The 17,325-nt window shown below is 36.1% G+C and overlaps 1 protein-coding gene and 1 non-coding gene across 4 annotated transcripts in view; both read right to left on the bottom strand.

Moving 5' to 3' along the window:
• The window catches only part of AFTPH (aftiphilin), a 74,561-nt gene that overhangs the window by 20,118 nt on the left and 37,118 nt on the right, over nt 1–17,325 (bottom strand). For all 3 annotated transcript variants that reach the window (XR_011569302.1, XM_019970392.2, XM_070798877.1), the window contains exons 3-5: nt 5,174–5,325; nt 3,199–3,325; nt 2,728–2,784 (exon numbers count right to left, since the gene is read on the bottom strand). Coding sequence is in view for 2 of the 3 variants with exons in the window: in XM_019970392.2 (XP_019825951.2) it covers nt 2,728–2,784; nt 3,199–3,325; nt 5,174–5,325 (336 nt within the window). In the remaining variant the exon portion in view is untranslated. The remainder of the gene's footprint in view (nt 1–2,727; nt 2,785–3,198; nt 3,326–5,173; nt 5,326–17,325) is intronic.
• TRNAS-GGA (transfer RNA serine (anticodon GGA)) lies at nt 12,767–12,839 on the bottom strand. The gene has a single exon. It is a non-coding gene; the product is annotated as a tRNA-Ser (tRNA).

Below are 17,325 nucleotides of genomic sequence, written 5' to 3'. Positions count from 1 at the left end.
GGCACTCTTCATACATGTTACACCATGGTGGTACTTAGAGAGGTGGGAGTGGATGTCTAGTGTGATGACATCCATATGCTACAACGTGAATTTAGTGTCTGATCCTTGCTCACTACAGGATGGGAGCCTTAGTTCTTTGGACTAAGGCTCCCATCCTGGGAGTACTGGAGTGGGGTGCCATTGCCAAGTTACTGGCATGGAAGAAGGCCCAAGCTTTTATGAATTTTAGAAATTTAGAATTCATGTATTTATGAATTTTATGACAAGCTCTTGAATAGTTACCAACCAGATAAAAGTCTCCTTTTATGGGGATGGGGGGGTGCAGGGTGGGCAGGGAAGCTGCTAAGTCTAACAATCTTATAGTTAGAATCTATACATTTCTTAAAACAAAGCTTTCAGGAGAATCCCCCTACTTTCATAAAATTGAGCACAAGCTAAAATAAATAATTTATATATATATCAATAGTTCTTAACAACAGTACATGTGAAAGGCTTTAATCTAGCATCTTGAAAAATGAAAATAAATTCATGGTCTAATTCAATGTCATATATATTATAAAGGCGTGTGCCCTTCTAGAAAGACTCCATGTGTTTGGTATACCATTACTAGTCTTAGCCAACTTTTCTAATGTGAACTCTCCCTAAAGCCAGTGGTTCTCAAAGTGGTCCCCATCAGTAGCTCCTCTATCATCTGGGAACTTCTCCTACCCCAGACCTACTGAATAAGAAACTATGGGGGTGGTGACTAGCATTCTGTGTTTGAAACAGGTCTTCCAAGCAATTCTAATGCACATCAAAGTCTCAGAACCAGTGACTTAAATGACTACTTCAGGTACTATTCCTCCAGATGAGATCAAAAGATATTGAACATCTCATGTGTGTAAAGTACTATGGAAAAAATTCAGGTATCATTAAAATTTGAAATCAGATAACCCAGATATGAAAAAGAATGCTTCTAAATGTAAGGCATCAAAAAGAGAGAGGAGGAGAGGATATAACCACTAAAACAACTTTGGTATTAAAAGCTTACAAAAATGGTAAAACTACATTACTAATAAAAGGTTGTAATTAAGAGAGGGGAAAAAAACATAGATATGAGTCTTTAACTCTTCATAAAACTTAAAAAATTGCCTAATGTGCTGAGTCTAACACAGAAGCATTAAATAGGTTACTGTCCCCAACATGCAGAATGAAAGTGCCCACAAATTAAATTCCTACTTCCTATTCAGAATGTGACAATACCACCACCAACAATCCCTAGAAAGCTACTTCTTGAGAAAAGAGATCCAAATAACCCAGAAGTTAGAAACATTATGGACTACATTTACCTACAACATAAAAGAAAGTAGGGATGATCAAGGTGTTTTGAAAATACAAGATAACCATTCACAAAGGAGCAGAAATTGATTTTTAAAAAAAGCTCAAAGAAGCTTTTGTCCAATCTCACAAAACAAACCAACAAAAACAAAACAAAGCAAGATTTCAGTTCAGTAACAATAATTAGAGCTTTTTCATAGAGAAGTTTGCAGATTAAAATAAGGTCAAGTTCCACAGCAAATTCATTTTCACATGCACATAAAGGTTTTTAAATTTAAATTCCATACGAAGTGTTCCTTAGTTTTTTTTTTTTCCTTTCTTAAACACAGTATTTTTCTCCTTATTTTCAAGTTATTGGTGAAAAAATTTTAAACTATTTTTAGTTTAATAGGACATTTTTATCCACCAATAACTCAAAGACATGCCAAAAACCACCAACACATCAAACTTTAAAATGTGACTGAGTCTTGATAAGGTACGGAATGAAAATTCCTCATTTTCCAGGACTACCTGGCATATCTGAAAAAAGAAAATTTAACATGTTTAAAACATTAATGGAAAAACTAAGGACCAATTATAGGTCCTGGCTCATTTTCATTTGTTATAATTTGCTATCTACAACCTTTTGTATATATCCATGGCTTCAATATTGCATTATTTAAAAACAATCAGAAATGCATTTAAACAAATGATATCTAAGGCTTCAGATACTTCAGTTTCTTTTTAAAAGCAAATTAAAAGAGACTTCCAAAGGTGAATTTTACAAAAGTTATAAACACTGCTGCTGCTAAGGCGCTTCAGTTGTGTCCGACTGTGCGACCCTATAGATGGCAGCCCACCAGGCTCCCCGTCCCTGGGATTCTCCAGGCAAGAACACTGGAGTGGGTTGCCATTTCCTTCTCTAATGCATGAAAGTGAAAAGTGAAAATGAAGTCGCTCAGTCGTGCCCAACTCAGCGACCCCATGGACTGCAGCCTACCAGGCTCCTCCGTCCATGGGACTTTCCAGGCAAGAGTACTGGAGTGGGGTGCCATTGCCTTCTCTGTTATACTACTATTATAAACACTAGTTAGTACTAAAAGTGTCTATAATACATAAAATACAGAAAAATGTCCTCAGATCAAGACTTGAAGGGATTTATGAGCTCAAAAAAGGATATTATTGTATTTATTCTCTTAATGGTCCCATGTTGCTGCTGCTGCTAAGTCGCTTCAGTCGTGTCCGACTCTGTGCGACCCATAGACGGCAGCCCACCAGGTTCCCCGTCCCTGAGATTCTCAAGGCAAGAACACTGGAGCGGGTTGCCATTACCATACCTTAAAATACACTTTCCATGTCATGCTATGTAAGTTGATTTTACAGAATAAATGCAACAATAATAAATACATGCAAAAGCATCATTGTACTTACCAATCCTGCTGCATACATGGGCACTATAACAGGTTGCTTCTTATTGCCCGTGAAGAGCTACATATGTATATTAGAGAGAAAGAATATGTATTTAGAGAATGATCTGTCATACAATGAAACAGTTTCCAAAATACTCTGTAATGCTTTATTATATACATTGTGAGTGAAAAATTGAAGAAATTGTTAAATTGCCCTTATGGGGTTACAGTTTTGATCTCCTAGCCCAATTCCTTCATCTCATAGTTAAGCAAAAACACGAAAACATCTTTTCCTAAAGATAAGAAATTTCAGAGAAAAACCTAGATAGATTTACACTTAGACGTTGGCGTATTTAAAATAAATGAACATTTAAACAAATTAGTATCTATTTTTCTGAGAAACTAGCTTATCATAATTTGTATAGAGGTGTGAAAGAATTTAAAAACATCTGTAAGTTGATTAAAGGATTTTCTAAGGTACTAATAAACTTACAATGTTTCGGGTGTCTATGCCCAGGGAGCATAAAAGTTTCTTGTTGCTATGGGAGCCACCCCACTGATATCTCAAGCCATGTGCATCATGGACATCCTGTAGCTCGGTCCACACATCCAGCAGTTCCCTGCAAAGGTCACAACACAATGAAGCCACCAACAATGGGTTACTCAGTAGCTCTCACCATGAATTCTACTTTTAAAGTGACTATAAAATATTATACATTCCAATTAATTTTGTGTCTAACATGAGTAAATATATGTACCTATTACCTGAATGAAATCAAGAGCCAACATTTAGTCATGAGGAAAGTAAGTTAAACTCATCTGAAACAATCAAGCAAAAATTTAGCCTGTATGTTATGCTTAATTTGAAAACAAAAGCATTTAAAAGGAGGATAGAAATCACTGAGCACTTCATCATCTTACTAGAGCTATTTAATGTTTTCTCCTTGAGTCTTGACCCCCCCCCACACAGTTGCAATTACAGTATACAAAAAAATTCTGTATTCTTTTTTCAGACTTTAAGCATTTCCTTATCTACATATGTACCCTTTTCAATGGTTTATTATGTCCTTCCTATTAGACAGATGCATCATCATTTATTTAGCCACAATCCTACAGTTTTAATTAAGTTGTTTTTACTGTTGGCTCCAATTGCTAGTAAGGCAAGAATATCTTCCTGTACTTTACAGTGTGTTACTGTAGAATTCTGTTATTTCCTTAGAATGAATCTCATGGGTCTAAGAGTATGAACTGTCTGTACAGCTAGCATATTTTTAAAAAACATATCTAAATGGTTTCAAGATGGCAAAACATCAATCTTTTTATCTCCTTTTATTCTCAGAAATCACCCCAAAACAAAAGTCAAGAAGCAAAAATAATATTCATCTTAAATGAAATTAAGAAATACTGCTTCCAGAGGTGGTGAGTAATGAAATATAAGAGAAGCATCCAGGAATAACTTTGAAATTAAAATTAGAAAGTCAATCTAGACCCTCTAACATCTAAAAATTAATAGCAGTTTTGGAAAGAAAACAGAGGCACTGGAGGGAAGGTAGCTAGCATTGTAAGACAACTGCTCAATGCTGAAGAACAGAAGCTTCCTGATTGAAAAGTTGTGCCTAGTACTCAGTCAGAAAATGAAAAAAGACCCATACCAAGATACTTCACTGTAAAACATCAAAACACCAGCAATGAAAGACTCTAAATTATAAATGTGAAGTGTGGGTAGAATAAAGTAGTATTTTACTTCCTGGGAACCTTTTCTTCCCCTGCCCCCCCACCTACCCCGCAAGAAGGCTATTAGAGGACGTGCTTCACCAAAATGGGATTTAACTGAAGGGAAGTGCCAAGACAACATGTGACAGGACGCCTAGACTGATCTATTCCAGACTGGAAGGAACTGGAAGATGGAAGACTCCAGGTTAAAAATGGATTGGCCAGTTTGATAGGTCTTATCACAAGTAAGATTGTATTAACAGGCTATTCAAGGGTAGGGACAGATTAAGTAAGTTTAAAAAAAATAAGAGGAAATCATTAAATCCAGGAAAAAAGTGTACTATAAAAGAAATAGTGGCTTAGCTTTGAACATTATTTACATGATCATAATAATGAACATACCAAATAACAATTTAACCAAAAACTATGACATAAGTGTATTGGGAAGATGAAGGGAGGAAAACAGTAGATGTAAGATCTAAATTCTCATCTATCATACTAGGAAATAAAAAAATAATATACAAAATTTGACTGAACAGAATAGTGCTTTAGAAATTTTTTTAAAAAAACAGCTCAAAAGTGGAGAGGTAGAGAGATTTTTTAATTACATCTTTAGGCACAATATGGTTTTTTAAACTTAAACAAGTTAATGTTTTAGAACCTTAACAGTTTAAAATAACCTTAGATAACCTTATAAATGAGAACAGTCAAACTAACAAATATACAAGTAGACCTAAAAAGTGTCTACTACTTACCCACTTTCAGCTAAGGCCTCTCTTGTTTTTATTGGCAAGGTGCTTGTTTCCAGCAAGTGCTTCAGGGAAGTAACTACTTCTTCAGTATCAGGGACAAATATGGAAGGAAAACATGCTTCGAAAATTCGCTCCAGGCGGTTTAGTAAAGCTGTCTGTATCAAAACACCCCCCAAAAGTTTATTTTCACTTTCATAATTTTAACAGTGTCACAGCTTTATCATTAATATAGACACACTCACTCCCACAGACCGATATTCTGTCCACTGCTAAGGGGTGGAGGAACTACTAGACAGATACAGGAAGCACTAAGTGGAAGAAGCGTAACTACTCATAAACAAAGAAAGTGAAGTCGCTCAGTCGTGTCAGACTCTTTGCGACCCCACAGACTGAAGCTTGCCAGGCTCCTCCATCCATGGGATTTTCCAGGCAAGAGTACTGGAGTGGGTTTCCATTTCCTTCTCCAGGGGATGTTCCCGACCCAGGGATTGAACCCGGGTCTACCTACATTGTAGGCAGATGCTTTACTGTCTGAGCCACCAGGGAAGATAACTACTCATAGAACACTTTAAAATAATTGTGGTGATACAATGATGACAAATAAATGTAGTTACACATCAAGCATTATGCCTGTCACTTTACAAACATTACCTTACTTAACTGACTACAAAATTCTACAAAGAAGAAATTATTACCCCCTTATACAGTGAGAAAGCAATCAAAGTTTGAATTATCTTCCCAAAGCAAAAACAAAACAAAAAAACCCAGTCAATATTCATATTCTTTTCAATACACTGGGGTGTTTCTTACTACCACTCACATACTCTCTATTTAGAACAATAAGACTGGATGCTGGCAAGAAGTGTTATGCTATTATATAATAGTTGAACAGAACCTAAATACAAACACTTGAATTTTGAAAATATTTTTTAAAATAAAAAATTTTTTACTGAAATATAGTTGATTTATCAGTTCAGTTCAGTTTAGTCGCTCAGTGGTGTCTGACTCTTTGCAACCCCATGAACCACAGCACGCTAGGCCTCCCTGTCCAACTCCCAGAGTCTACCCAAACCCATGTCCATTGAGTTGGTGATGCCATCCAGCCATCTCATCCTCTGTCCTCCCTTTCTCCTCCTGTCCTCAATCTTTCCCAGCATCAGGGTCTTTTCAAATGAGTCAGCTCTTCGCATCAGGTGGCCAAAGTATTGGAGTTTCAGCATCAACATCAGTTCTTCCAATGAACAACCAAGACTGATCTTTAGGATGGACTAGTTGGATCTCCTTGCAGTCCAAAGGACTCTCAAGAGTCTTCTCCAACACCACAGTTCAAAAGCATCAATTCTTTGGTGCTCAGCTTTCTTTATAGTCCAACTCTCACATCCATACATGACCACTGGAAAAACCAGAGCCTTGACTAGACAGACCTTTGTTGGCAAAGTAATGTCTCTGCTTTTTAATATGTTGTCTAGGTTGGTCATACCTTTCCTTCCAAGAGTAAGTTTCTTTTAATTTCATGACTGCAATCACCATCTGCAGTGATTTTGGAGCCCAGAAAAACAAAGTCAGACACTGTTTCCACTGTTTCCCCATCTATTTGCCATGAAGTGATGGGATCAGATGCCATAATCTTAGTTTTCTAAGCTTTAAGCCAACTTTTTCACTCTCCTCTTTCACTTTCATCAAGAGGTTCTTTAGTTCTTCTTCACTTTCTGCCATAAAGGTGGTGTCATCTGCATATCTGAGGTTATTGATATTTCTCCTGGCAATCTTGATTCCAGCTTGTGCTAGTTGATTTATATGTTATGTTAATTTCTTCTGTACAGGAAAGTGACTCAATTATACATATGTATTATATATATATATACACACACACACATATATATATTCTTTTCCATATTCTTTTCTATTATGGTTTGTCACAGAATATTGAATGTAGTCCCCAGTGCTATATAGTATGACCTTGTTGTGAAAACCTTTCAGAAATATCTCTGCTGCTAATAGAACAAAGGGGGAAAGAATGTCCATTATGACTAAGAAATTTAACAGCTCATTTGTCATTCTGATTATCTGTGTTATCTTTTAGATATTCCATTTCTCTACTCTTCTATGGTGTGTATATTTGGGGTTTTGAATAGTACACTCCCTTTCCTCCAAGCAAAGCTTGCATACTCCCTAGAGTATTTTCTCTGAGAACACTGGCATTTTGGACTATTTTTACTGATTGAAACTTGTTGTATTTAGACTAACTTAGATTTGGGGGGTACTAGTAGGTTTCGTGTATGTGCAACCTACAAGAACATTTATTCCCACTTTCCTAACTTTATTTCAGATACATGTAAAATATTTTCAACTTAGCTTACCTTACTACTTAAAACACCAACCAGAAATACAAAATGTTAGGTTAAAGCTTACTGCAAGATTAAATGCACCACTGAAAATGCCACTCACTGTACAAGAAAAATGCCACAAAATGATGGTACTTTCTGCCAAGTAACAAAAACAAGTGAATGCTTGATTTCTGTTGTTTAGTATAGTCAGCAAACAGGAAGATGAAAAACAAAAGGAAAAACTTTCATACACCTATTTTCCAAAGCAAAATCTCTTTTGAAAACTGTTATCAGAGCAAAAAACTTAATGCTGCATAATTAGTCTCAGGGTACTTTTTTGCTATCTCTACAAAAGTTAGTCTAACACCTTCATTATATTCATCTGTGTGATATGGGAAAAGGTTCTCAGTATCAATTATGAAACCTACAGTAAAGAGTAGAGTCAAGATCCCAAGGCTTGTGAAATTTGAGTGCGTCAAGGGGACCCCCACTTACTCGCTTCAACAGAGGGAATGGACAGACATTACTTTTAAAGGGATCAGATAACCATCTAATTGGAAACATAATAAGCACTTGCTCCTCCTGGGCAGGGAAGGTAAACAAAAACTCACACATGACCAAATTTTAATTCTCTGTAAATTAAAACAGAATCTTCTTGTATCCTCTTTGTTACCCGTTTAATGGGATAGAAAAAAATATGTATCTCTCTAGGGATGAAAGAAAGGATTTCAAAGCATATTTAATCATTTTGATCAATCATTAAATGTAACTACCAGGTCTTACATATGAAAGTGTTAGTCGTTCAGTCGTGTCTGACTCTTTATGATCCCATGGACTGTCCATGGAAATAACCAGGTAAAAATACTGGAGTGGGTAGCCATTCCCTCCTCCAGGGGATCTTGCTGACCCAGGGATCAAAGCCGGGTCTCCTGCACTGGAGGCAGATCCTTTACCATCTGAGTCACCAGGGTCTTAGGTATACTAGTGAGCAAATCCTCACATCAGTGGAATGTATTGAAGAAATAGAATGTTATTTAAACCTAACCACTTTCAAACTTTGCTTTAAACTTCTTCCCCAACCTTTTTTCATAAATAATAAAATTACATGGAAATTTTAAAGGAAAGTTCCATATGACTTTAGGATTAGATATGACAAGTCAATTGCTTCAAATCTTTTTGTTGAATGAGGTAGAGCAGGAGTTGGCAGATTTTTTTCTCTGTAAAGCCAGATAGTGAATATATTTTGTATTGCAGGCCATCCATAAACAAATAAGTGTGGGTGTGTTGCAATGAAACTTTGTTTACTAAAACAGGCAGCAGGACAGATTTGTTTTCTAGGCCATAGTTTGTTGATCCCTGCTGCTGCTGCTGCTGCTAAGTCACTTCAGTGTCCGACTCTGTGTGATTCCATAGATGGCAGCCCACCAGGCTCCCCCCGTCCCTGGGATTCTCCAGGTAAGAACATTGGAGTGGGTTGCCATTTCCTTCTCCATGCTGATCCCTGAGGTAGAGCCAAAAATTTAAAATGAAGATTCAAATAACCAGAATCCACTAACTGAACGTACGGTACCACCCACCATAAGGAGGAACTCTTTAACAGTTCAATAAGAAAGCAGCTAATAGAATTAACAAATATTCTGATTAAAATTAAACTTCCTAACATTTTATTTTTAAAAATTAAACTGTATATTAAAGTATAGTTTATTTACAATGTTGTGCCAATCTGACTTACAACAAAGTGACAGGTATACACATATATGCATTTTTTAAAAATATTCTTTTCCATTATGGTTTATCACAGGATGTTGAGTATAGTTCCCTGTACTATACATTAGGACCTTGTTGTTTATCCATTTTAAATGTAAACAGTTTGTATTCGTCAACCCCAAACTCACGGTCCATCCCTCTCCCTCTCTCCCTCTCTCCCTCTTGGCAGCCCGAAGTCTGTTCTCTATGAGTCTGTTTCTGTTTTGTAAATAGGTTCTTTTGTATCATATTCTAGATTCCACATATAAATAATATCATTATTTTTTAAAGTATATTGTTTTAACTATCCACAAGACCAGTTTGATGCTAAAAGGGTTGTATTTTGTTCATGGTAATAAGCATTGCCAAATTTCATTTACTACTAGTTAATTCCAGTAAGTAAATGGCTGATGTAATTATAATACTTCAATAGAGGACTGTGGACCCAAGGGGCTGAGACTCAGTTTCAGAGTTTATAAACAGAAGCTATCAGGGCCTACCTCACAGGGTGAATAATAAATTAGAGGAGTGAATGTTTGACACTCAGTGTGTTCTCAAGAAGTGATAGCTTTTATGACTACTGTTGTTATACAGATGACACATACAGACAAAATGGCATGCCAAGGAATAAAATAAATGTCAAAACTAGGTTCAAATCTCATTAAGCCTATTTCTCTACCACTATTTAACATTCTATATTATGATTAAAATACTTGTCTCAATTTATATCAATTTCTACCATATTGTAATAAGAAATTAAATAACCAAATATTCTGTGTGCTCCCTAAGGTCTTCCTATCAAGTTAGGAGTCAAGTACCTAAGTAAAAATATGTCATTAAGAGCTGCTTATATAAACAGAATCTGTTATTGCTACTTCTTGAGGATTTTAAAATTTGAAAATTGGTGATCATTTTGGTTGATAGTTGGCATTTGTGACTTAAATCTTGATCATATTATGAAATACAAAGAGTATAAACCACACATTAGGGGTATTAAGTGCTTTACTTCCCAAGAAACACAATAAAGCTCAAAGATGTGATGGAACATAGTCCAAATAACTTAGTAAGTAGAAGAGGTATAAGAATATAACATTAATGCCAGAAGAAGAGAAACTAACCTACCACAAGAATAGCTTCTCCTGTGATCAGGCAGACAAACTTCTTGGGAAAAAAAAAAAAAAACAACGAATTTTCTAAAACACTGTAATCAGACACTAAATTTTAAAAAACTCACTGCTATTTTGAGCAAGATTGATACTGCCAAAGGTTTCAGGTTTTTGTCATGCAATTTTTCCCTCAACACTGCCAGCCAAGGAAATTTAACATGTGCAACAGCCTTAAAGTCAATAAAGTGAAATATTTTTTAAACTTTGATTTAGTCTACTATCGGAGAAGGCGATGGCACCCCACTCCAGTACTCTTGCCTGGAACATCCCATGGACGGAGGAGCCTGCTAGGCTGCGGTCCATGGGGTCGCTGAGAGTCGGACACAACTGAGCGACTTCACTTTCACTTTTCACTTTCATGCACTGGAGAAGGAAATGGCAACCCACTCCAGTGTTCTTGCCTGGAGAATCCAGGGACGGCGGAGCCTGGTGGGCTACAGTCCATTGGGCCGCTGAGAGTCAGACACGACTGAGTGACTTCACTTTCACTTTAGTCTACTATACATGAGCAAATTATTCATCTAACACTACAATTTAGTTTCTGACAAAGTAAACTGTAAATTTTTACTAAAGAGTCAGTGTTGCACTCCTAATCAATGTGATGGTAACAAAAAAAAGTACACACACATTTAGCATATCAAATATTTAGCTGAGGTTATAACAGTAACTAAATAGCAACTAAATAAAAAACTACCCACTCCAGTTACTTGAATTTCAAATGCCTTCAACTTCAAAGAGGAAAAATAACCATCAGTTCTCTCTTGAATTTAGAATTAGAAAACTGGTGACTGAGCCATGTTTGTCACGTTTGACATATCAAATTCCAGCCTGCAAACAGCAGCGAATCTGGCCATTAAACCTTTAAAGAAACTTGGGCTCTGACAAATGTGGGGTACTTGCTCTTCCAGGCAAGTACCAGGCTCCATTTTATTTTCTCTGTTGTGTCCAGTGCTAGGAAGCCAAGGGAGAAAGTTTGCTACTTACAGAGAAGTGCACTTGTGCTCAGAAGAATTCCTACTTGTCAAAACTATTCTGAGAAGGGAAACTAGCCAGAAGCAGCAGTTTCACTCTCAAGATAGTCTGACAGATGAGTATACAGGCCAACTAGGGGTATCCTACACAAATTATCATTTGCCTATTACATTTTGCTATTCACCAAAACAGTTGGCAACACTATTTCTTGCACCTTTAAAAGCCATTTTAAAGAAATGTATTTCTGAGATTATTCACGAACAGCTAACATTTATTAAATACTTGTTATGTGCAAGACACTGTGCTAAGCACCTTCACATGTACAATTTCATTTTATCTTGAGAGTTTTGAAGTAAGTCTTATTACCGTTCTCTACATCTCAGGTTCAGGGAAGTAGCTAATGCAAGTCAGTGCTGAACCTGGATCTGAATCTAGGAGGGTGACTCCAGAGCCTTGATTTTTAGGTATCAATAATTTCACATCATGGCAAATAGATCGGGAAACAGTGGAAACAGTGTCAGACTTTATTTTCTTGGGCTCCAAAATCACTGCAGATGGTGACCGCAGCCATGAAATTAAAACACACTTGCTCCCTGGAAGAAAAGCTATGACTGACCTAGACAGCATATTAAAAAGCAGAGACATTACTGACAAATTCGTATAGTCAAAGCTATGGTATTTCCAGTAGTCACATATGTGAGAGTTGGGAATATAAAGAAAGCTGAGTGCCGAAGAATTGATGCTTTTGAAATGTAGTGTTGGAGAAGTCTTGAGAGTCCCTTGGACTGCAAGGAGATCAAACCAGTCAATCCTAAAAGAAACGAGTCCTGAATATTCATTGGAAGGACTGATGGTGAAGCTGAAACTCCTGATGCGAAGAACTGACTCACTGGAAAAGACCTTGATGCCGGGAAAGACTGAAGGCAGGAGGAGAAGGGGACAACAGAAGATGACATGGTTGGATGGCATCACTGATTGGATGAACATGAGTTTGAGGAAGCTCTGGGTATTGGTGATGGACAGGGAAGCCTGGCGTACTGTAGTCCATGGGGTCACAAAGAGTCGGACGTGACTGAGCGACAGAACTGAACTGTATTATAACCAGGACCAACTTCTGCAGTAGGCACAGGGCCTGGGGTCCACAATAATTTTAAGGGTTCATGAGAGCATTTTAATACTTAATATCAGCATACTCATTTTTATACCAAGTTATAAAACAGAATTTATGGGGAAGGGGCTCACAAAAATCATATGTGAAAGTGAAGTCGCTCAGTCGTGTCCGACTCTTTGCGACCCCATGGACTGTAGCCTACCAGGCTCCTCCGTCTATGGGATTCTCCAGGCAAGAGTACTGGAGTGGGTTGCCATTTCCTTCTCCAGGGGATCTTCCTGACCCAGGGATCGAACCTGGGTCTCCCGCATTCCAGGCAGATGCTTTAACCTCTGAGCCACCAGGGAAGCCCAAAATCATATGTGGTCATGGCTATACTACCTTCCAAAGGTTCACTGGCTTTTATAGGATTTCTCTATCTTTCCCAATTTTCTCATTTCTCATATATTTGTTTTCCTATTAGGATCTTTATTACCTTGGATGTCTCTATATTTTATTTTCTTCAACCCATACAGGATTTCTGGGAAAGCAAAAATGATTACCAAATAAATGATTACCAAATGTTTTAATTCATCAATGAGGGCAAAGCACTAAGCCTGATTTACACTCACTCCCAGTTCTGTCCTATCTCCATGTCTGGGTTTGGAGGAAGAAAGCCCTCAGATATACAAGCAATCATTTCATTTTATTCACTGACGCAAATCATGCTATCTAATACAGGGCTTCTCAGCTGATATGGCTCAGTTACAAACAGGTTTACAGGTCTTCCAAAAATACTGAAAACTATATATGGACATATGGTATTATTCCCTCTTGTGATGGCTAATTTTATGCATCAATTTGACAGGGCCAAGAGGTGCCCAGACATTTGGTCAAACATTTTTCTAGATATATCTGTGAGGGTGTTGCTGAATGAGATTAACATCTGAATTGGTAGACTAAGTAAAGCAGATTGTCTTCCTTAATATGGATGGCCTTCAATCAATTGAAGACTGTTTGCGGACTGTAGATCTTAGGATGTCCATGATCACCTCCATAACTGCATGAGCAAATTCCTTATAAAAAACTGGTCAGTCTGTCTCTCCATGCATGCATGCATCTATGCATCCAACTTCCTGGTTCTATTTCTCTGGAGAACCTTTGACTAATACACCTCTGTTTTGTATAAATGACTACACTGGGGTATAAAGAGACTGTGTACTGAAACTCTCATTCAAAGTTCCAAAGGAGTGTATAATGCCAGCACCAAAGATCCTAGAATCTGGCTCTTAGGCTAGACAAAGGCACACCTCCTTTAAAGCACCTTGATTTTTTAAGGTAATTTCTAAAATTCCTTCAACATATTTCTAGTTAGTTTTCCTTTCTCCCTTACAAACAGTAGTCGATCGTGTCAACAGTTTTAATATTGATAGCATTAGGTCTTGTTCTTAAGTGGAAGTTTAGAAGAAACATAAAATCCACTGGGCAATTTAATCTTCCATTTAAGAGGCTATCTTATGCCTTACCATCATTAAATATTAAGTAAGATATCAAGTACAATCTACAATTGTATACTTATCAATCCCTAATTTCAAGCTATATAAGAAGAGTAACCACTTCCCTATGCTCTAAAAAAATGGTTTGCTGCTTTTGCACAATTTCTGGATAAATCTAATAAAGTATTTCTATTTTGGAATTAAAGACCAGAAATTCAAATTTTCTGAAGGAAATAAAACAAAAGTAATTGCTGTCCAAATACTTCAAGCAAGCAAAGAGCTATAACGCCTAAAACCTCCATTTCTTTCTTTCTTTTCAAATTGAGATGTTACTGACTTATAATATTATGTTTCATACGAATAGTTCAATATGTGTATATACTACAAAATGATCACCATAGTCACATATTTTTCTTTTCTTGTGATGAGAACTTTTAAGAACTACTCTCTTAGCAACTTTCAAAACAAAACGCAGTATTACTAACTCATCACCATGCTGTACATTGTATCTCTAGGACTGATTTATTTTGTAACTGGGAGGTTGTACCTTTTGACTACTTAATTTCTTTATTTTGTTGCTTACTTATGTTTTCAGTCATAAGTTCAAGTGTTTACCTACAGAAAGGAAAACCTGCACAAATCTCAGGCAGGTGATTAAATAAACAAAGGTGAATATGTCATTACACTCAGTATGAGAATGCTGGCTCTGCTAAGCAAACCAATAACTGAATCTCAAAATAACATAAGCCAAAGTATTAGTGATTCTCTTCTTTTTCCTTTTCGGGACATTCAATTTTTAAAGCTCTCAAGATAAATCTTCTTCTAATAACATTTTCCCAGTAGTGTTATCAGTTAGATGGCTAATAAAAGAAAATGATTCATAGCTTCCTTTTCTATAGTCAATTAATATAAAGAGATTACTTACCCCAATTACCTAAATTCTCAAATAACACCCAGAGAAACATTTTAAAATTTTTACAAAAGCTCAGGGTTTAATGCAGTGTTCATGACATTATTGCCTTTACCATATATCTAGGAAAAAGCATCTTGACTATTTCAATAAAGGTTCCTTCCTAGAAGATTAACAGATTAAAAAAAATAAAACTGTTAGAACAATATACATAATGGTCTTTTGAAAAAACACTGCTTTCAAAGTAAGGAGATTTTTATTATTGTCATTTTATTTTGTTCAACTCTTAGCCCCAAAAGTGAAAAATAGTTTTGACCTTTTTCTAATTTGTACACTAGAGACAGCACTAATTTGCTTTTCTCTACAATTTATAAGAATGTTAACAGGAAAATGAAATATACTGAACTCCAGGCTCTCAGAAAAAAAAAAAATTCACTGAGGGGGAAGAATATTTCTCAATAAATGGTCATTATGGTTTTTACATCAAGGTCTGAACCCTCTGAGGCTTGCTGGAATCACATTTGAGAATTGGGTTGACTAGGAGCATTTTAGAAATTTGAAAGAGTTTTTTCTAGACTCTTTCCTAAGTAACAAATTATTGCAATAAGGTTGCAATAATTGATTGTCTCAATCTAGGAAAGATATATTTTATTAAAATGTTAAGATATCCCTTTGTAGGCTGAAAAAAGGAAAGTACTAAAAATAGGGACCTGGACAATGTCACATAGATAGTGAAAAGTCAAAGAAATTTCAAATAACAACTATATCATTTGTCTGACTTCACAAACAATGAACTGTTGCCTGTGTTTGCTTAATTGCATTAACTGAGCTCTGAATTCTAAAAGACTCTCACAACATTCTGTCAAAGTACACTTTGATGGCACTCTGTTCAGGACAGAATTGCTGTATCTTGGTAAGATTCAATCTACAATCAAAGTTTTACAACTTACAATTAAAAAAAAAAACCCAATGTTTACATTAATATGTGAGGATTTCTGCGCTGTCCCCCATTACATGGTAGCAGCTAGGATAAAGATTTTAGGATAAATATTAGTAAATCTATTCCTCTCTAAGAGAACTAGATTAATGTGCATTTCAGCAGATTCTGAAAAAGGAAGAAATTACAGGTCACAGGCCTCCTTCACAATAGCAGGATAAGGATGAAAGTCACTTTCCATCTCCCCAACTCAATTCCTTTCCAAATTCCTCTTCTAGCCCCACTTCCAGCAGTTTCTCCTTTCCAACATCCATCTCCAAGTTTTGCTCATTTTGCATAACCCATTCAGCAAAAAGAAAAGCTTGAGGATGGAACCAGACAAATCTCAGGAAGTCAATGCATCCTGCTATATCTATACCATTTGTGTTTTATTTTTACAAAACAGAACCATACTACAAGATTCTTATTTTTCAGTGTATTTTTTTCACTCATTAAAAGATTTACTGTCCTTTTATCTTCACAAAAGTCTGCTGCAACAGATATTATCTACTTTTTATAGACAACTGAGTTCAGAAGTAGTTTGTCCAAAATCATAATGCTATATGACACTGAGTCAAAATTCGAACTCAGATCTGTAAGATTCCATAAAGCCCATGTACTTTATTTCCTCCTAGTATATCTAGTTATCAAATTATACATAAATAACTAATCAGTTCATAGGTTGCAAAAAAAAAATCCTTTTTTAAGTGGTTATACTTTAAAAATTCATTATATAATGACAATGTTTAAAGTTCTAAGGTTATAAATTAAAGACCATCCAATACCAGTGTCACCCTATACTCTAGTAAGATGAAAGTAAACAGGGAAAGGATTAGGTCAAAAACCAATAGTCTTTGCTTTGCGTTATATAATTAATTCACTCTTTGTTTAAAATTGTAAGCTTCTGCCTCAATAATGAATTCAATAATGAATTACTCAACAAGAATAATACATATTAGCCAAACCATGTAATAACAGAATTAGCAAATTAAGCTATTCAGACACTCAATGTCAAATGAAAAGTGATCCGTTGTGCACTCCAATGGGTGGTACCATAATTTCTATAAAATCTTAATGTATTAGAGATATCAAAGCAATGATGTATAACCATTTCAATTAACCAGACTTCGGAAATATTTTCAATTGAAAATGGTTTGCTTAGCAAAAGATAACTGAAGAATTTGTTGATTCTGATTCTCAGTATCTTTAAAATAGGCCTGTGGACCAAGTTAATACTTGGTAATAATACATGTATCAATAAAAAGCAGTGATTTTCAAGGAAATGCTCTCTTCTACACTCCTAGGGTTGAGGAAAGGTTAAATGTAGCACAGGGTACAACTCAGGACTGCGGAACAATCTGAATAACATACTGCACCTCTACTTTAGGGGCTACTTTAGGTCAAAATAAACCTTAATGAATCTTCTATGAAATTCTGGACCAGAAAAAGATAAAGGACAAGGGCTAAGGGGT

The sequence above is a fragment of the Bos indicus genome, chromosome 11 (genome assembly GCF_029378745.1).
Source record: "Bos indicus isolate NIAB-ARS_2022 breed Sahiwal x Tharparkar chromosome 11, NIAB-ARS_B.indTharparkar_mat_pri_1.0, whole genome shotgun sequence".
NCBI classification, from domain to species: Eukaryota; Metazoa; Chordata; class Mammalia; order Artiodactyla; family Bovidae; genus Bos; species Bos indicus.
The sequence above is the reverse complement of the archived record's forward strand: the minus strand, read 5'-3'. Positions and strand labels throughout refer to the sequence as shown.